The 16,677-nt window shown below is 39.6% G+C and overlaps 1 protein-coding gene across 3 annotated transcripts in view; it reads left to right on the plus strand.

The window, feature by feature from the left end:
• Positions 1-3,374: 3,374 nt before the first annotated feature.
• LOC134631731 (protein MTSS 2) overlaps positions 3,375-16,677 on the plus strand; it is an 81,629-nt gene continuing 68,326 nt past the window's right edge. Inside the window, exon 1 of one of the 3 annotated variants that reach the window (XM_063480289.1) lies at positions 3,375-3,910. In XM_063480289.1, the coding sequence (XP_063336359.1) occupies positions 3,824-3,910 (87 nt within the window). In that variant the 5' untranslated portion in view covers positions 3,375-3,823. The remainder of the gene's footprint in view (positions 3,911-16,677) is intronic. The other 2 variants (XM_063480301.1, XM_063480295.1) reach the window with 2 other exon arrangements.

Consider the following 16,677-nt stretch of genomic DNA (forward strand, 5'->3'; position numbering starts at 1 on the left):
AAATGCAGAGAAGATACACTAGTACGGGCTCTTTTTAGGCTTTAAATAAAACAAAATATTATGTTACAACGTGTGTATGAAGCAACACTCCTATCATGAATCTGGTTGAAGGTGTCTAATGTCTTTAATAATATGTATTTTAAGACCTTTAAGCATGACAGTAACAAAAAATAAATAATAAAGCCACAAACAGGATAAAAGGGGAAAGTGAATCATTGCTGTTATGTGTGCATCACTGTATACCATCAGGACCATCTGGGCCACTGTTAGCAGAGTGCAAGGAATCTTTAAATAGAAATCAGCTCCAGAGTTAGGAATGCAGTAAAACCTTGTCAAATTGTTTTAACCTGTCTGGAATCTGTCACTTTACCATACACAGCTGTTACTACACCCACACTGTTTTCATGACTCTTTGAAGTATGTTTACTTTCTACACTGAGCCGATCATTTTCAGGAAAGGCCTCATGAGAGATAATGAGAACCAAAGGAGAGTTTTTTGCTGCGCTTGAACACATGCTCTTCAGCTTTCTGCAGAGTCCAAGTGAGCGAGTAATGTGTGATGTGTGAAGGAAGACCAGACAGAAGAAGACGCATAAACACACGAGGGGTTACATTAAGACGTAGAAAGCATTGGTTATGTGATATGCATTACATCCTTCAGTCAAGGTCACCAGTGTAGCCATAGAAACACATAGATGCACATATGCATAATACACAGGAGTTGCATGGGTGCATTTTCCCCGCACAATAGGAGGTCTCTAGGAGGATGCTGAACATTTGGCACGAGCTTAGAGCTGAGTGTTTGTGTGTGTGTGTGTTCAGAAATTCATCCCTGTATGCATACCAATGTGTATTACGTCTGCTATCTCCTGCTCTCTATTATTAAATCCCTCTTTTTTACAGGTAGTCTCATTTAAGAGTTGTACACAAAAACAACTGGAGCATACACAGACAGAAAGACAGATCACCTTTTTTCAAAGTTAAAAATACATGCTATATGAGAAATATATCTACAAGGACTATGGGACAGTGTTACAGAATCATGAAGAGGACATTTGTATATTCCACCTTAAATATTGTCCATCTGATGATCTGGAATTTTGAGAAGGGTTTGTGGTTTCTCTGGTTGTTTAAACTCGACACACAAGCTGTTCCAATAAAAATGGAATATCTCGACACCGCACTCTGAAATCTTCAAGTCATAACAACATTTTTCTGCTTGAAACCAATTCCATCTAGCCTCTCTGTTGTTGTCCCAAGAATTCCTTTGACATGATCCATCTATAGTCTCAGAATTACCACCCCACTGTGACCTTTGACCTTCAAAGCATCATTCTGGCTGTGTGGCGCATCATGTTACTGTTATGCTCCCTAAGTATACAGTAGATGGTGAATATGGCTTTCAGAAAGGACAAATGTAGATATAAAAGCACAGATTTTCTTTTTTTCTTTATCTGTCCTTTATCTTTACAAAAAAAAAAAAATCATTATCAAGAAATGCCTTTATTCAGGAGCTTTTTTCCCCATATCCAGCAAACAACAACCCCCCACTGAAAGGATTTCTGCTCATACTAGAACTGCCTCAGGAAACATTTTTGTAGTTAGTTATGGCTAAAATGATGTAACTGTCTACATGAGAGGCATAGTGGTTTAACAGTAGCTACCAAGAACCTTGTGACCACAGTCATTTTTATGCATTTTCTGACTCAAAAAGCATAAATTTGACTCACAGTAATTTGACTACATTAATGAACACTGTCAGAGTTCATTTCATCACTTTAGAACCACACGGCTCCTAAATCAGCTTTTATTTTGATACTCTCTTAGAGTTACTACTGCGTTCTTTTAACTTTACACTCAGCAGCTTCTATGAATATTAAAGTGTGAAATGGCTACAGGGTGGCGTTTTTTTTTAAATGCATGCAGATGTGTCATTTGGGTGTTTTATTAAGTGTTTGTAATGTCATGTAACAGTAATCGACTTTGTATCAAACTCTGACTGGTACTGAAATTTTAATATTAACAGCAGTGTAAGTATAAATATTAATCCCCAACTCTCCAACCAACTCGTTTTTCTTTTTTCTTTTTTTTGGGATAGTGATGTGGCCAAAAACAGAAAGACCAAAGTTTCAAATAATGAGATAATGATATGTATGCCCAAGTAATCTCCTTGAGCTACAGGCTCAAGCTTTAGACTACTCTAAATGCTCATTTAGAGTTATTATTTTTTACAGTCATGGATTTGTATGTCAATGAGAGTGAACACCCCTAATATGGTCATGTTAGGTACACAGCCCTGAGTGTGAGCACTGAGGCTGAGCTTAAAGGAAGGAGGCAAAACTGAAAACAGAAAAAAGTCCAGAAAATAAAACTATGAAGCTGGAAATGAGAACAATTAAACCAGTTTATTTCAAAATAAAACACGCATTATTTATTTATTTAAGTATGCAACACACAGTGATGTGCATTATACCAAATATAAATTCATTGTTCCCAGTTGTTTCCAGTTTCCAGTTTGCTGCATGTCTTTAAACTGTTATTTTTTATGTTCAACAGAAAAGGTACAGTCAGTGAAACAGTTGTTTAGTGAGGATATAAACATAGTCAGGTAGCTTTAACCTCAGTCAAGAGGTCCTGTTTAGTCACTTAAATCATCACAGGTGTTTTCTACCAGCCATCTACATGTGCCCGTGCCAGCACACCTATCAGACTGAGAGGACACGCCACGAACTGTAACCTCTAACAGTTTCCAAACAGCTGTTATGAGGGGGGAAACCTATCCATAAAGATATTTTTGTACCGTAAACTGTAAACCATGGCATGGTATCTAAATAACTGCTTCTTCTTTAAAGATCAAAATAAAACAGAGTCAACTTTTATTTTTAATTTCTTATTTATGTATTTATTTATTACGCTGAGTAACTGGTATGGAAAATGAAGTGTGTTGGACCTGAAGATGTTTTGCCTCCTGGGTAGACCAGTGAACTCATGTCACAAGAGGGTAGCAGGTGGAATTTCAGAAATAGCCACAATGTCAAAAATAACCACTCATACATGTCACTGAATGGTTAGTGGTTTAAACATAAATCAGGTGGTCAGTACGCATTCCTACACACATACACACACTCTGCTAGTGTCTAACTCTATCTGACAGTAAGCCCCATGCTGTAGTGTGTGTGTGTGTGTGTGTGTGTGTGTGTCTACATGCATGTATATGTGCCTGCGTGCGGCCATGTGACACACGGTCCAGGATTGTCCAGCCTCCCCTTTTTGTGACTCGCTTGCAGTTGAACGGATCGTATTACTGGCTGCTCTCCCTGCACCGCTGAGCCCACCGCCTGTGCACCAATCACAGCCTGTCGTTATTTTACCTACGAGCACATGCATGCACGAACGCACAGACACAGGCTCTGACACACCACATCCCTGTGCTTCTCCGCTGCGTTCACATGCGTCCCCGCGTTGCGCTGGCTGCGCCAAGATGAGCGTGGTCGCCCCGGTACCATCTCACCGCCTGAGTGGGAGGGAGTGAGAGAGCGCAAGAGACAGACAGAGAGAGAGAGAGAGATTTTGTGTCTTTCCTCTCTCAAACCCAATCTTACCTTCTTCTGGAAGACACCGCAACGAAGCCGTTTGTTTCGGCATCGTTCTTTTTTTCCCACCCCTCCTCCTCCTCCCGTTCTTCCTGCATCCCTCCCGTTATTGTCGGTCTCCCGGTTTTCAGAGACCGGTCGTGATTTTGTGGAAATAATTTTTTTGTATATTTTTCCCTGCTGGGTGTTGGTAGCGCGCAATTGGTGCGCGCTTCTAAAAATTCCGGCGAATGGTGGATTTGGCAAACATGGAGACGGTGGAGAAGGAATGCGGGGCCCTCGGTGGTCTGTTCCAGGCGATTGTCAACGACATGAAGGTAAATGAAAGTTTATTTATAAGAATTTGTTGCCACGGTTAAACACATGTGCTCCCTCCCTGAAAATAGCGGTGTTCTGCAGCCTAATCCCAGCTGGTGCTCTCAGATGGGCTACACGGTTAAAATACCTGGACACACGCCGCTCCTTGAAAGCTAATGCTGATTTGTCTTCTATTTAACAATGAGGTGAATGAATGGATGATGGCAGCCTTTTACTGACAGTGATGCGGCGGCCCGGTGGGTTATTGGTGCGATCCGACCCCCACCGCCTTCCTCACGCCCGGAATATTGGCTGCGCATGCAAACGTCAATCCATTCTTTTATTTTATTTTCATTTATTTTATTTTTTTTAATGCAATTCTCAAATCTCAGCACCACCACAACAACCAGGCACCATCACATCTGTTTTCACTCAGTCTGATCGGGTTTATGCATATGGATAATTTTGCAATCAATTTGTGCTAAATGTGAAGACCAGCTGGGTCTCATATCAAAGCCCTGTGGAAGTGCCCATGTTAGCCTGGGACTCCATTCATCTCAACGACTCCGTGGAGTGGCATGCATAATTGGCAAATATAATCAGATGTGTACCCCTGTCGTGACTGACACATTCCCTCACATGCACACGCCTGAATCTTCACCAGACTGTCCCCAACCTAAGACCTGCGGCGACTGTGTTAGAAAAGGTGCGCGCTCGACTGTTGCATGTTAAGCTTCCGTCGTCCTTGCTTTTCTGGTTACTCTGCGTCTCCGTGAGAGTGCAGCGTCATTGATTTTCTGTCAGGCTGATCCAGCGAGAAATCACAAAAGCACGAGAAGCCGCGCAGATACCTAGCCTCTCTGTCCGCGTGTCTGTCTGCCCATACCACGGCCTGTCTGTCAGTCAGTGATTCTGCAGCAACCGTGGAGTGGTTCGGTACCCACCCAAGCTGAATGTGCACCGGTGCTGCTGTAAGATGCTTTGGATGAAATGGTTGGAGATGCAGTCTCGGGTGTATGCCTGCTTGTCAGACGCCCATGCAGCTCTGCATGCTTTTCTGTCTGCCTGTCACCTGATGACACGCACCCTTCTCTGTATGTTCCACTAAATACCAGTTTACATGCGTGAATGTAAAACACGTAAAGGTTTTTCTGTTGCACATTTCATTGCTATCTGTATGGCTTCACATGCTAGAGGTCACAGCCAATGCAGCACACTCATTGTGTTGTAAGCATAAATTATTGACTTTCTGTTGTGGGCGAGACATGTCGAAGTGACAGAAAGGGATATGATATCAATACCAACCCACGATCAAAGAGTACTTCCAATGGATCAGTTCTACTTAATGTAATTCAAATAATACAGGTGCATGGAGAAATGACATGACTGGCAAAATCCAGTCAATAGTGACTAGAACATTATGGACAATAAAAAGAAGCATTCCTGTGATTTACTATTAATAGTGTTTAATGATAAAGCAGCAGAAAGAGAAGAATTTTCTGTTTTTAGTGTGTACATCTAAAAGTAATTAATGCCAAGAATATTGAGAAGGGACTAGAATACCTAAATATATAAACATGCAGATAGTTTGCTACAAGAATTACAATTTTTATCTATCCATATATATATATATATATATATATATATATATATATATATATATAAACACCCAGCTCGCCCCTGCGGGCGGTTTATCCTTCAAGCTCGGGTCCTCTACCAGAGGCCTGGGAGCTTGAGGGTCCTGCGCAGTATCTTAGCTGTTCCTAGGACTGCGCTCTTCTGGACAGAGATCTCCGATGTTGTTCCTGGGATCTGCTGGAGCCACTCGCCTAGCTTGGGAGTCACCGCACCTAGTGCTCCGATTACCACGGGGACCACCGTTACCTTCACCCTCCACATCCTCTCGAGCTCTTCTCTGAGCCCTTGGTATTTCTCCAGCTTCTCGTGTTCCTTCTTCCTGATATTGCTGTCATTCGGAACCGCTACATCGATCACTACGGCCGTCTTCTTCTGTTTGTCTACCACCACTATGTCCGGTTGGTTAGCCACCACCATTTTGTCCGTCTGTATCTGGAAGTCCCACAGGATCTTAGCTCGGTCATTCTCCACCACCCTTGGGGGCGTCTCCCATTTTGACCTCGGAACTTCCAAGCCATACTCGGCACAGATGTTCCTGTACACTATGCCGGCCACTTGGTTATGGCGTTCCATGTATGCCCTGCCTGCTAGCATCTTGCGCCCTGCTGTTATGTGCTGGATTGTCTCAGGGGCATCTTTACACAGCCTGCACCTGGGGTCTTGCCTGGTGTGATAGACCTCAGCCTCTATGGATCTTGTACTCAGAGCTTGTTCTTGTGCTGCCATGATTAGTGCCTCTGTGCTGTCTTTCAGTCCAGCTTTGTCCAGCCACTGGTAGGATTTCTGGGTATCAGCCACCTCCTCTATCTGCCAGTGGTACATACCGTGCAGGGGCCTGTCCTTCCATGATGGTTCCTCGCCTTCCTCCTCTTTCTTGGGTTTCTGCTGCCTGAGGTATTGTGAACCCTGGCGGAAGGGGTTACATGAATAGGATGAGGGACCTATGGAGATATATATATATATATATATATATATATATATATATATATATATATATATATATATATATGTCACTTTTTAAAAGCTAAATTCATATTGCAGTTGCACTTGCAGCAAATGCAATCCTCTTTTTTATTTTGCTCTTAACATGGAGACTGGTCAATATGACTCAGACTAAGAGCAGACTACGGCGAGAGTACCACCATAAATCATGTCTCGTATTTACACTCAGTAATAAGCATGTGCAGAGATCTGTTTACAGCGATTGTAGATCCAGTGACTGAAATTTACACATGGCAGTAATGAAAATATTTAGCTTTGTGTGACGTGTGATTAGAAGTTAGCAGTAGCAACAGTATGTATTTATACTTTGGTAATGGTTGAGGAATGTCTACTTAGAGTGTTGTAATTGGATACATATTCAGTGGTGATCATAAATCAGTATTTTCATGTGTCTTTACCAAGGATTTGTAATTTTTTTCTCTTAAGAGCTCATGCTCAAACATAAGTGTACAGTACACACTGAGATGGGTTAATCATTGCTCAAAGAATGCTACCTCAAAGGCTTCTCAGTGCATCAGTGTTTCATTTATTATTCATTTATTTTCTAATGCATCTCCTGTGGATGTTAACTGCCTAACTCAGAAAAATGTGGGTCACTACAAATTGGGCTAAAGCACTCCTGCCCTGATATAGTTTGTATGAATTCCTCAACCAGGCATTGAATGAACATTAGTGAAGGGATAAGAATCATTGAATCATCAGCCCTCAAACTCTTTTTGATTCTACAGGAAACACTGTGTCTTTAATCAGTGTTCATAGCTCACCAAGGAAGAAGCCGTTTGTCAAATGTAACAAATTAATAGTTTTTCTTGGAAACAAGCTGGTTTTGACAGCTTTGGCGATTAAATTGATGCATGATTTGTGCGACAAAATACACACTGCTGAGGAAGCATTTTTAAAATGCCAGTACATGATTTGTGCATAGTACCACAAACATCCACGATTCATATTTAGATTAGATTTGAATTAGTAAAAGACTTGGATACATAATTATATAATAATGTGCAGTCATTTGTGAGCTACAATAAAATTGATCGTTATGTTTTAGACATCGTATTCTTTAAAATGAAATACAGCACGTTTAAAAGGAAAAAAAACTTCTAAAGCAGCATATTGCTGATTCCTGTACACACACTGTCAAATATTTAAGAATATTCACCATCCCATCTGCATCCATGAACATGTGCACTTTGATCCAAAGGATTTGTATAAATTCGATCTAGTCCACCCTTTCATCCATAGTATTCTAAAATGTTACAAAGCTGTACAACTCCAGGCTTCTATAAATGGTGTTAATTAAAATGCAAATGTAATGCAAATTAGAAGCCATACTGACATAGCAGTCTGTTTGATTTTTAGATCATTATCTGTTAATTTATAAGAAGACTAGGACTAAATTCATCATTCAAGTATTCTCACAACTACTCATGAATTATGAAAACAATTAGAAAATGAAGTGAAAGTAACTGTAAATTGCAAACTGTATATGAAAGATGTGCACACCCACCCTGATGTCACTCATTGTTTAGAAACTCCCAGCGAGGTCAGTGTTTTTACTGTTGGTGTCGTGGTGCTTTAAACCTGACACTGTGCTCCTTGGATCGCCTACAGCTACAGGTAATGGTCTGCACCAGATCCTCCAAAAATTGTCATGTCACACGCTTGCTGATCAACCCATTTCATGCCTAGAAGAGGCAAACCATGGCAACTACACAATGGAACAGCAGGTCTTTTGCTGTGATACTGGGTTGGCTGATTTTACTGCACTGGCTCCCTATCAAACTTCGAATGTTCACATTAGGTCTCTGCACAGTTAAGCATTATATTAACAAACCTTTGCAGCCATATGTCACCAGCAGGACTTTCAGGTCTTCTGATCAGGGATTGTTATCCATCCCCAAATTTAGACAAAAAACTCAAGGTGACATTTGCAATCACTCTAGAATTCACTGCCCTCCAGTCTGTGATCTGTGATCTCAATGGACTCGTTCAAAAAGCAGCTTAAGACTCATCTTTTTAAACTGGTATTAGGGTAACATTTCATTCTATTTTATTGGTTATTCTGTTTTGTTGGTTTTCTTGTTGGTTTTAAATTGATCTGAAACACTTTATATATATTATCCCACTAATGGATTCCAACTGCACATGACACATGGTAGTCCTTGCTCTGCTCTTTGGGTTCAGTGAGGTTGGAGCAACCTAGAGCAGGTAGAGGATTTCTGAGTGGCTCTCAGCAAATCTCCTGAGCAGAACAAGGATTATCATTGCCAGCTACAGTCCAAGACAGACAAGGGAATCTGAGGCTGAATGTTATGACAGTGACCTTGCCAGTAAGCCAGCTGGTAGGAAAACAACAGGCTCAGGAATGGACCACGGGTAGCTGTGAACAGAGACTGAAACCTCAAAATGTGAATTAGGAGTTTGTGCATCAGTATATCAACTACAAGTGTCATTGTTCTTTTGCATGAATGAAAAATAAAAACTGAAACAAAAATTAGTGCTTATGTTTAAGAAACACTGAGGTGGTAAGTGTCAAGCTCCGAGATATATTTTTATGTATTTATGGGATATTAAGCTATTGAAGTTTCTGTTGAGTTGGTAAAAAATGAGTTGATAACTTATTTATTTCTATAAATCTAAAACACTTGGACATCTGGATTTACGTGTGATATTAGGGTTGATCAGTATACTATACTGCCTCACAAGGTTTCAAGGTTAGTACATCAGATCAGAGAACGTTTGGTTAGGGCTTCTCCCCAAAGTTTGTGCACTCTCTCAATATGCTGTGTCCTGCCAGTTCACGTTTATTGTATAATTTTGTTTTCTGCAAGTGGATCTATAAGCCAGTGCCCTTAGGTGTCATGCATGGTTTTCAGTTTGCAAGATTCAACCCCAGCGTTCACTGTTTGCCAGCGTCAGCAGAGTGGATTCACACAGTTTAGAAAGCACTTTTTCTTCCTCATTTCCATCATCTTCCTCTTTCTCCTCTTGCTTCGCCCTTCCTCTTCCAGTACTCAGCAGGTTCTCCACCCGAGGCAGTCAGTCACCCCTCATGCATGTGCACATGTGCAATCTGTATGTGCATCATATATGTAAGCTGCCTTTGATCTGATGTAGAATTATTGAGGATAACTGTAAATTAATAATGGTGCACAGTGGGAGTTGCAAAGTAGCACATAGTAATAAAACAGCCACAAAGTAATAATCTTCTTATTAATGTGTACAAGAAATATACATGGGAAACGTTCCCATATACTCATACAGCTAATTCTGTGCATATTTCTGTGTGTGTGTGTGTGTGTGTGTATGTGTGTGTGTGTGTGTGTGTGTGTGTGTGTGTAAGGGCATTGTGTAGTTGTCAGCAAATGTATATCCCTTGAGGGCCATGTCTCGCCACTTTCAAGTGAATTGTTCACACAGGTTACAGAGGGTCAATCTGATAAGATGAAGACGTCATGTTTTCACCTTTGTTGTATGTCATAGTCTGCCTCAATCAGTGTTTATGTCCTGTTTTTTCTGTTTAAAGAGAATCCCAAAAATACCAGATGAATTGAGAGTGTTAAATGGACATAGTGCTTGCCTGAGTCCTCATTAACGTGTTGACCAGGAAAAACAACAACCCCACCAAACCAGCAGAAGTGGAAGTAAACTGGTCAGTAGCCTCACAGAGACAGTTCATTGTTGTCCATCCCTTTAAAAGCTGGTGACAATTATGCCCCATGACCCTTGGCCATGCCACAGAACTGAAGATGCTCTGTGGAAGCAAATCATTAGTCCAGTCTGTGGTGCGTTTGTGTCCATGTGGTCCAGGACACTTCCGAATGCAAGGCCTGTTGTTTAGAACAGAGGCCCGGGTTCAACCCAAAGATGGAGGAAAATCGACAGGCAGATTTCTCCTTGTAGCTCGTGTATGTCCATGCAGCCTCTGCTACTCACACCAATGAGCTTTTTGCAGCCCAGACATCAGCACCATTTCCAAGACTTCTTAGTGGGGAACATCGGCATGTTAGCTCATGCTGCAGATGTTTGATGTTATGTTTGAGACAAGAGTTTAACATGCATGGGATGACCACCTAATGATCAGTCACTTGTCTGTATTGCCTTTCAGTGAATATCTCACAGATCTTTCAACAATGGGCATCAGTATGACATATGGGTTATCCCATGTCTTAATGATAGACCTGTAACACTAATAAGTCTGTTAACTTGCACAATTAGCAGTTCTGTCCTGGAACAAACAGGCTAAACTTTTTTTTGTTTTTAGTTCTGGAGGGATACTGCTGGATACTCCAGAAGTGAATTCACATAACTTGCATATCTACTTTCTTTATGGAAATACATGAAATGCAAATCGTATGATTTATTAGAAGGATTGCTGTATTTCTGTAATCTATCCAAGCTGAGTAAGTTTAGCAGAATTAAAACAAATAGGATTAATCTTGCTTTGTCATGATACTAGTTTTTGTGTTCTTCCTGTTCTTCACTTTGCTGTGATATTGAGTGTTTAATTCCCGTTTTCATTATGTTAACATTCTTATGCTGAGTTTCAGTTTGGCAATTCTGGTTTTGGTTCATGTGTTTATTTTTATTTTTATAATAGTTTTACTTCCCTCAATGTTTCTGAGTTTTATGTTAAATTTAAGTTATTCACAAAAATGTAAATCACATTGTATCTTATTCACATTTTCACATTGATTTATAATTTTCTTTTCTTTTTTCCTCTGGAATGCATTTTGTAACAATGGTTTTGAAAAGTTCTATACAAATTAACATATTATTTTATTATTATTATTATTAGTAGTAGTAGTAGTATTATGTTTTCTTCTCTCTGTCTTTAGTATTTTCTCTTTTCCCTGCGTACTGTTTCTGTTGTTTGCCACACCTTAGTTTGCTTTGGCTGTGCAGCTATGCTGTACCCCACCTGCCCATGGTTGCCTTCTGCCCTCTGTGTACATGTAATGTTGCCTTTTTTCAAGGTTCATGTTTGCTTTTTTGCTGCTATATGTCTTTCTTTTCATCTTTTCATTCCCTGGCTCCCTCTGTTTATCTTTATTGATTCCTGTTTGTTCCTTGTGTTTTTGGATTTCTGTTTTCAGTTGGAACTTTGTTTATACTGGACCTTTTTGGCTGTAAGTCTTGCTTTTTGATGAAATATTATGCCTCACTCGAAGAGTTTATGACAAACTTGGTTGATTAATGGAAATTTCGATTTTTTTTCTTTCATTGTCCTCATCTGGCAGTTGAGATTGATTATTATTGCTAACTGACACAGTTCAGTTTTCTGCTAATAACAGTAATAGTAAGAGCACTGTTTAAAAACAGAGAGCATAATTCCAATCCTAATTGCATCTAAAGTTAATTACTTTGGACTTTAATACTGAATCTTACTGGTGTTCAGAGCAACTCCTTTGAATTTGGCAAATTCCATCAACACTGAAGCTGAGAGGCACCAGCAATATCAGTTGTAATAACTTTTCAGAGGCATCTATTTAATTTTTAAGAGTTGGCTAGGAATTTAAAAATGTAAGCTATTTTAGAATGAATGAATGTTTGTCTAGGTGCTGTGCTGCTAAGCAGTTTGGAACTATTTCCAGTCTTTGGTAGCCCTCCCTACAGTTCTCTTCTGTCTCATCAACGACAGCTGTAGCAGTCTGTAATATTACCTGGCAAAGCAGGCTGTGGGGAAAAAACAGTGGCGTAAGTTACATGGATTTACTTGATTCCATAGTGAGAGTACTTTTTGCTATATCCAATAAAATGAAATGACTGTACTCTTACTAAAGCTGCAGTTTTAGAATGTATTGACTTTGATATTCCTAAAATATGTACTTTAGAGAGAATCAGATTTTTAAAGTCGCAAGAAGAAGCAAAAGTTGAGAGCAAGGCTTTGTGTTTCTTTCATTAAAAATAACAAAGAATGAAAACAAGAAAAAAATCTTACAGTCCATCATATACTTATGTATAAGATGCCAATATTCCAATAGGACACGCAAAGGAGCATCTCCCTCATTAGAGCTTGTTAAAATCTCAGAGGTCGTTAGGGCCCCGAGGCTCGTTAGAGTCGGTAGAGATGAATGGGGAGGACTGGTCTTGGGAGGCGTGGAGGCTGCTTGGGAGCCCGCCAAGACAGCTTCACTCAGTGAACCCTTTGTCAGGCCTGTCAAAACCTTTTCATCACAACTCAGCTGTTTACTGTAAAAAACACTGATCATTATGAACAGACTAGAGGCTGACACAGAGAATAACAATGAACATGGCAAATCAATATTCTCCTGTTCATTTCAAAACGAAAGTTTTCTTCATGCTCTATATGTCATCATTTCATTTCATAATCACATGTATTTGACAAGCATTGGATTTATACCGGCATTAGTGTGAAGGGCATTAGTGAGCAGGGGCTTTCACACCCACAGTTGCTCTCATCATTTTTTAATATGAAGGGTTAGTGTTATGAACAGATAGATTTTAACGCCAACTGCAATCTTTTTCTAAACCTGAACATTTTTAGTGCCTAAACTTAACTAGCAAGTGGAAGATAGAAACAAATCAGGTCTTAGTTGGACATCAGTCAGGAACTCCTGCTGACAAACTTGCAAGCACGTGCCACTATCTGAAACCTCTTTATGCAGACTTTGTATGTGGGATGTCACAACACCAGAAATCTGGTCGAAGGCTCTAAATACCTGAAGAATTACATGATGCTCATTACCCAGCTCAACAGCTAAACAAAATGATCATCAAAACAAACATAAACTCCTATATTGAAAATACATTTTAAAACATTGATATAGTGGAAGATCAGAATGTTAAATCATATTTATCAAGGCTACTGCTGATACAGTGCCAAGACTTTAGCATAAGCATTTAATGTTAGCCAAAGGAGCACAGGTGCTGTGGCAGCTATCGAATGGTACCATAACTGTGTGTCCCGGTGACATCCCTGCTTTCTATGCCGTAGGATGAAAAGGGGTTGGCTTTGCACAGCTTTTCACTCTATTCACATCTTAGCTAGCCTGAGGTTGTCACTTGGGATAATATTCCAAGGTAGGTTTTCCATCCATCCATCCAGCCAGCCATCCATCTTCCTCCACTATTAAATTCAGTGTCCTTTCACAACAAGACATATGTGGTATTTCTTGTAAACAGTTAATTGGTAGAATCTATTGTGTTTCGTATCCTCAGCTGATATATAGCATTAGCTATATTCAACTGCAATAGTATTACAGTAATGCATTAAAACAAGAATAGCTCAACTAAGTAAAGGGAAACTGAAGTCATAATTTCTTTAATATGTGAAGGTCAGCCAGTCCTTAACTTTTAAGAACTTTTAAGTGCAGTTTTATATTTGGCTCTATTTTGATCTCCACACAGCGGCAATATGGCCCACTAATATAATTAACCACTGATACTGCCATGTGATACAGTGGTAATACATAATATTATGAGGCATTAAAATCAAGTTCCACCTCTCATCTCTGTACATGAGGGGAGTGACGATAACAGCTGCACTTAGTCTTAGAAGCCTGATGGGCACACCTTCAGCATCCAGTGACAATCCTTTGACAAGAGTGGAGCAGTGCAGAAAATAATAACCTTCAGCCCAGTAAAGGAAAAGGGAAAAAAAGCCAAGAGTTTGGATGATTGATGGCTCCTTGTGAACATGCCATCCAATGAATGATAATGCACCTCAGTCTCATCTTTTATCACTGTGCAGGGTGTAAAATGTGTGCATCTCTGTGTGCCTTTTATGATTCAGGACTGAATATTTATGCTTAAAGTGTGTGTGAATCATTACTTGGCCTGAAAATTAAGGCTGAAATCCACATCACAAGTCAGTTTTCTTGTTTACTGGCTAGCTGATGAATTTTTTTTCTTTGATTGGACTTTTTCCCAAATTAATGGCAGTGTGGTTCTGACTTGCTGGACTCTTTCCCATAACCTCCTCTGCTTAACTGCATCAACCACCCCAGCTCCACTTTGTAGGTCATATAGATTAGTATATACTGTTATTTATATTTTTAAAAAACTGATTTTGTCATTTTAAGTCATTATAGTGTTGCTACCATAACTAGCAGCAGAAATATATATGAATCAGTGTCATTAATGTAAAATGTCACTTCACTTACCACCTTTCAAAATATGGGGCTGCTGTCCTTGACAAGTGCCAACAGCAGATGTTCTGAACAAGCAAGATGAAAAATAGGACAGGTGACACATCAAATAAATGCAGTCAGACAACATCATGATCTAAAGTATATGTTTGCATATAGCATATAGGTGCTGGTGCAATTGCTGCTACGCTCGGAGTAGTTTTTGCTATTATACTTGTTAATTAGTGCAAATCCAAATTTTCAATTTGACTGTAAATTTCCAATCCCCACCCTAACCAGTCACAACTGATGACTGCCCCTCCCTGAGCCTGGTTCCGCTGGAGGTTTCTTCCTGTTAAAGGGGAGTTTTTCCTTCCCACGTTTGCCAGAATCCTTGCTCATAGGCTCTCATTTATTTGTTGGGGTTTCTCTGTATTATTGTAACGTCTAGCTTACACTATAAAGCACCTCAAGCAAGCTCTCGTTGTGATATTGGGCTATATAAATAAATGGAATTGAACTGAATTGAACCCTATCTTCTTCAGTAGATTATTGTTAGAGCACTTGCTGACACTTCAATAGATACTGACACAGACTGAACACAGATAAGGGCACATTGGCAAGTCTCAACAATCTCAACTAGTAGATAATGTCTCTAAGCTTTGGGTTTCAGCATCTTACCAGTTAAACTTTGCTTACTTCTCACAGTTACAATGATTTACTACTAAATGAGGTCAGTTGAGTGTTTTCTATGGTGGTATTTTTGTGTAGTGCAGCATCTCTGCAGTCTAGGGTTAAACCTTGATTACTTGACACTCACAACTGAAACCAGTCATTAATGTGATACTTCTTCGAGTGCACAGTTGATGCATTTTAATGTAAATTCTCCAGGAAAGTGTCTGTATGGTCATAAAACACTGGCAGGTATTTGGACGTCCAAACGGAAACCTCTTGCTCAACTTATTATGATGATATCAATGTTACTCACTCCCATAATAAAGAGACACATTTGTAGAAATTTAGCATAATATCTTAATTTTGAAATTACACTTTTTGTGTTTCCTGTTGGGTTGCTTCATGTAGGTGGAAATTCTGTACTGAGGGTTGGACATTGCCAAACTGACAGCCAATGCCGAACCAGTGATGGCTCTCTAGTGATTTGGTGGATGTTAGTCAGTTAAAGGAAAAAGATTTATCTGTAGTCACAAATAATACCATGTAACGGTCCTGAAATAGTGTAATGTCATGATCCTGCTAAAGCACCGGTTAAATATTTTTAGCTGTATCCTATTGTAATAATGCTAATATTCTTTGATTCTCGTCTTTCATTCCTATTATGATACACTTGATCGATTATGTGATTATTGATTATGTGATTATGTGATCGATTATGTTCATATCTACCCCTGTTTGGCATATTACATGACATTCATCAGTGCAGTGTATGATGCAGACATCCCAGATGTTTCACTCGTAGGGAGTCTGTGATCTCTGGCCTAACAGCAGAGTGACACAACAACACACAGATGGTTTCCTCTTTCCTTCATCACTGTGTTTAGATTGGAATTAGCTGCTGCACTTCATCAATTATGCAGTGAGGCAGCTTCATCATTGCTGCGCTGATTCTTTTTTCTCCAAAACCAACTGCCAGGTGATGTGGTGGAGGATGTGCGTAGTACCGGTTTATTCAGAAGGTTTAAAACTGATATTACATACGTGACATTTTCCCCTGTTTAGTTCATCGATTTTTAGTTCAACTACTAGCTTCTCTAACTGAAACCACAAAATGCATATGTCCAGTGCAAATGCACTTCATAGGCAGAGGTGGAAAAAGTACAGACATTCTGTACTTAAATAGACTTAAAGTATTTTTTAACACAAGTATCTGTAAGTACTAAGTAGTAAGTATGTTTTTTTCAGTCGAGTAAAAATGTACTCAGAGTAAGAAAGTAGCTTGTTGAAGGAAAATTCCACCATCTATTTTATGCAAAGGTAACTGAACCTTGTACTATATTACTATATTAATAAAATAATATTAGTACACGAGAATAAAAATA

This window comes from Pelmatolapia mariae, linkage group LG1 (assembly GCF_036321145.2).
Source record: "Pelmatolapia mariae isolate MD_Pm_ZW linkage group LG1, Pm_UMD_F_2, whole genome shotgun sequence".
Lineage (NCBI taxonomy): Eukaryota > Metazoa > Chordata > Actinopteri > Cichliformes > Cichlidae > Pelmatolapia > Pelmatolapia mariae.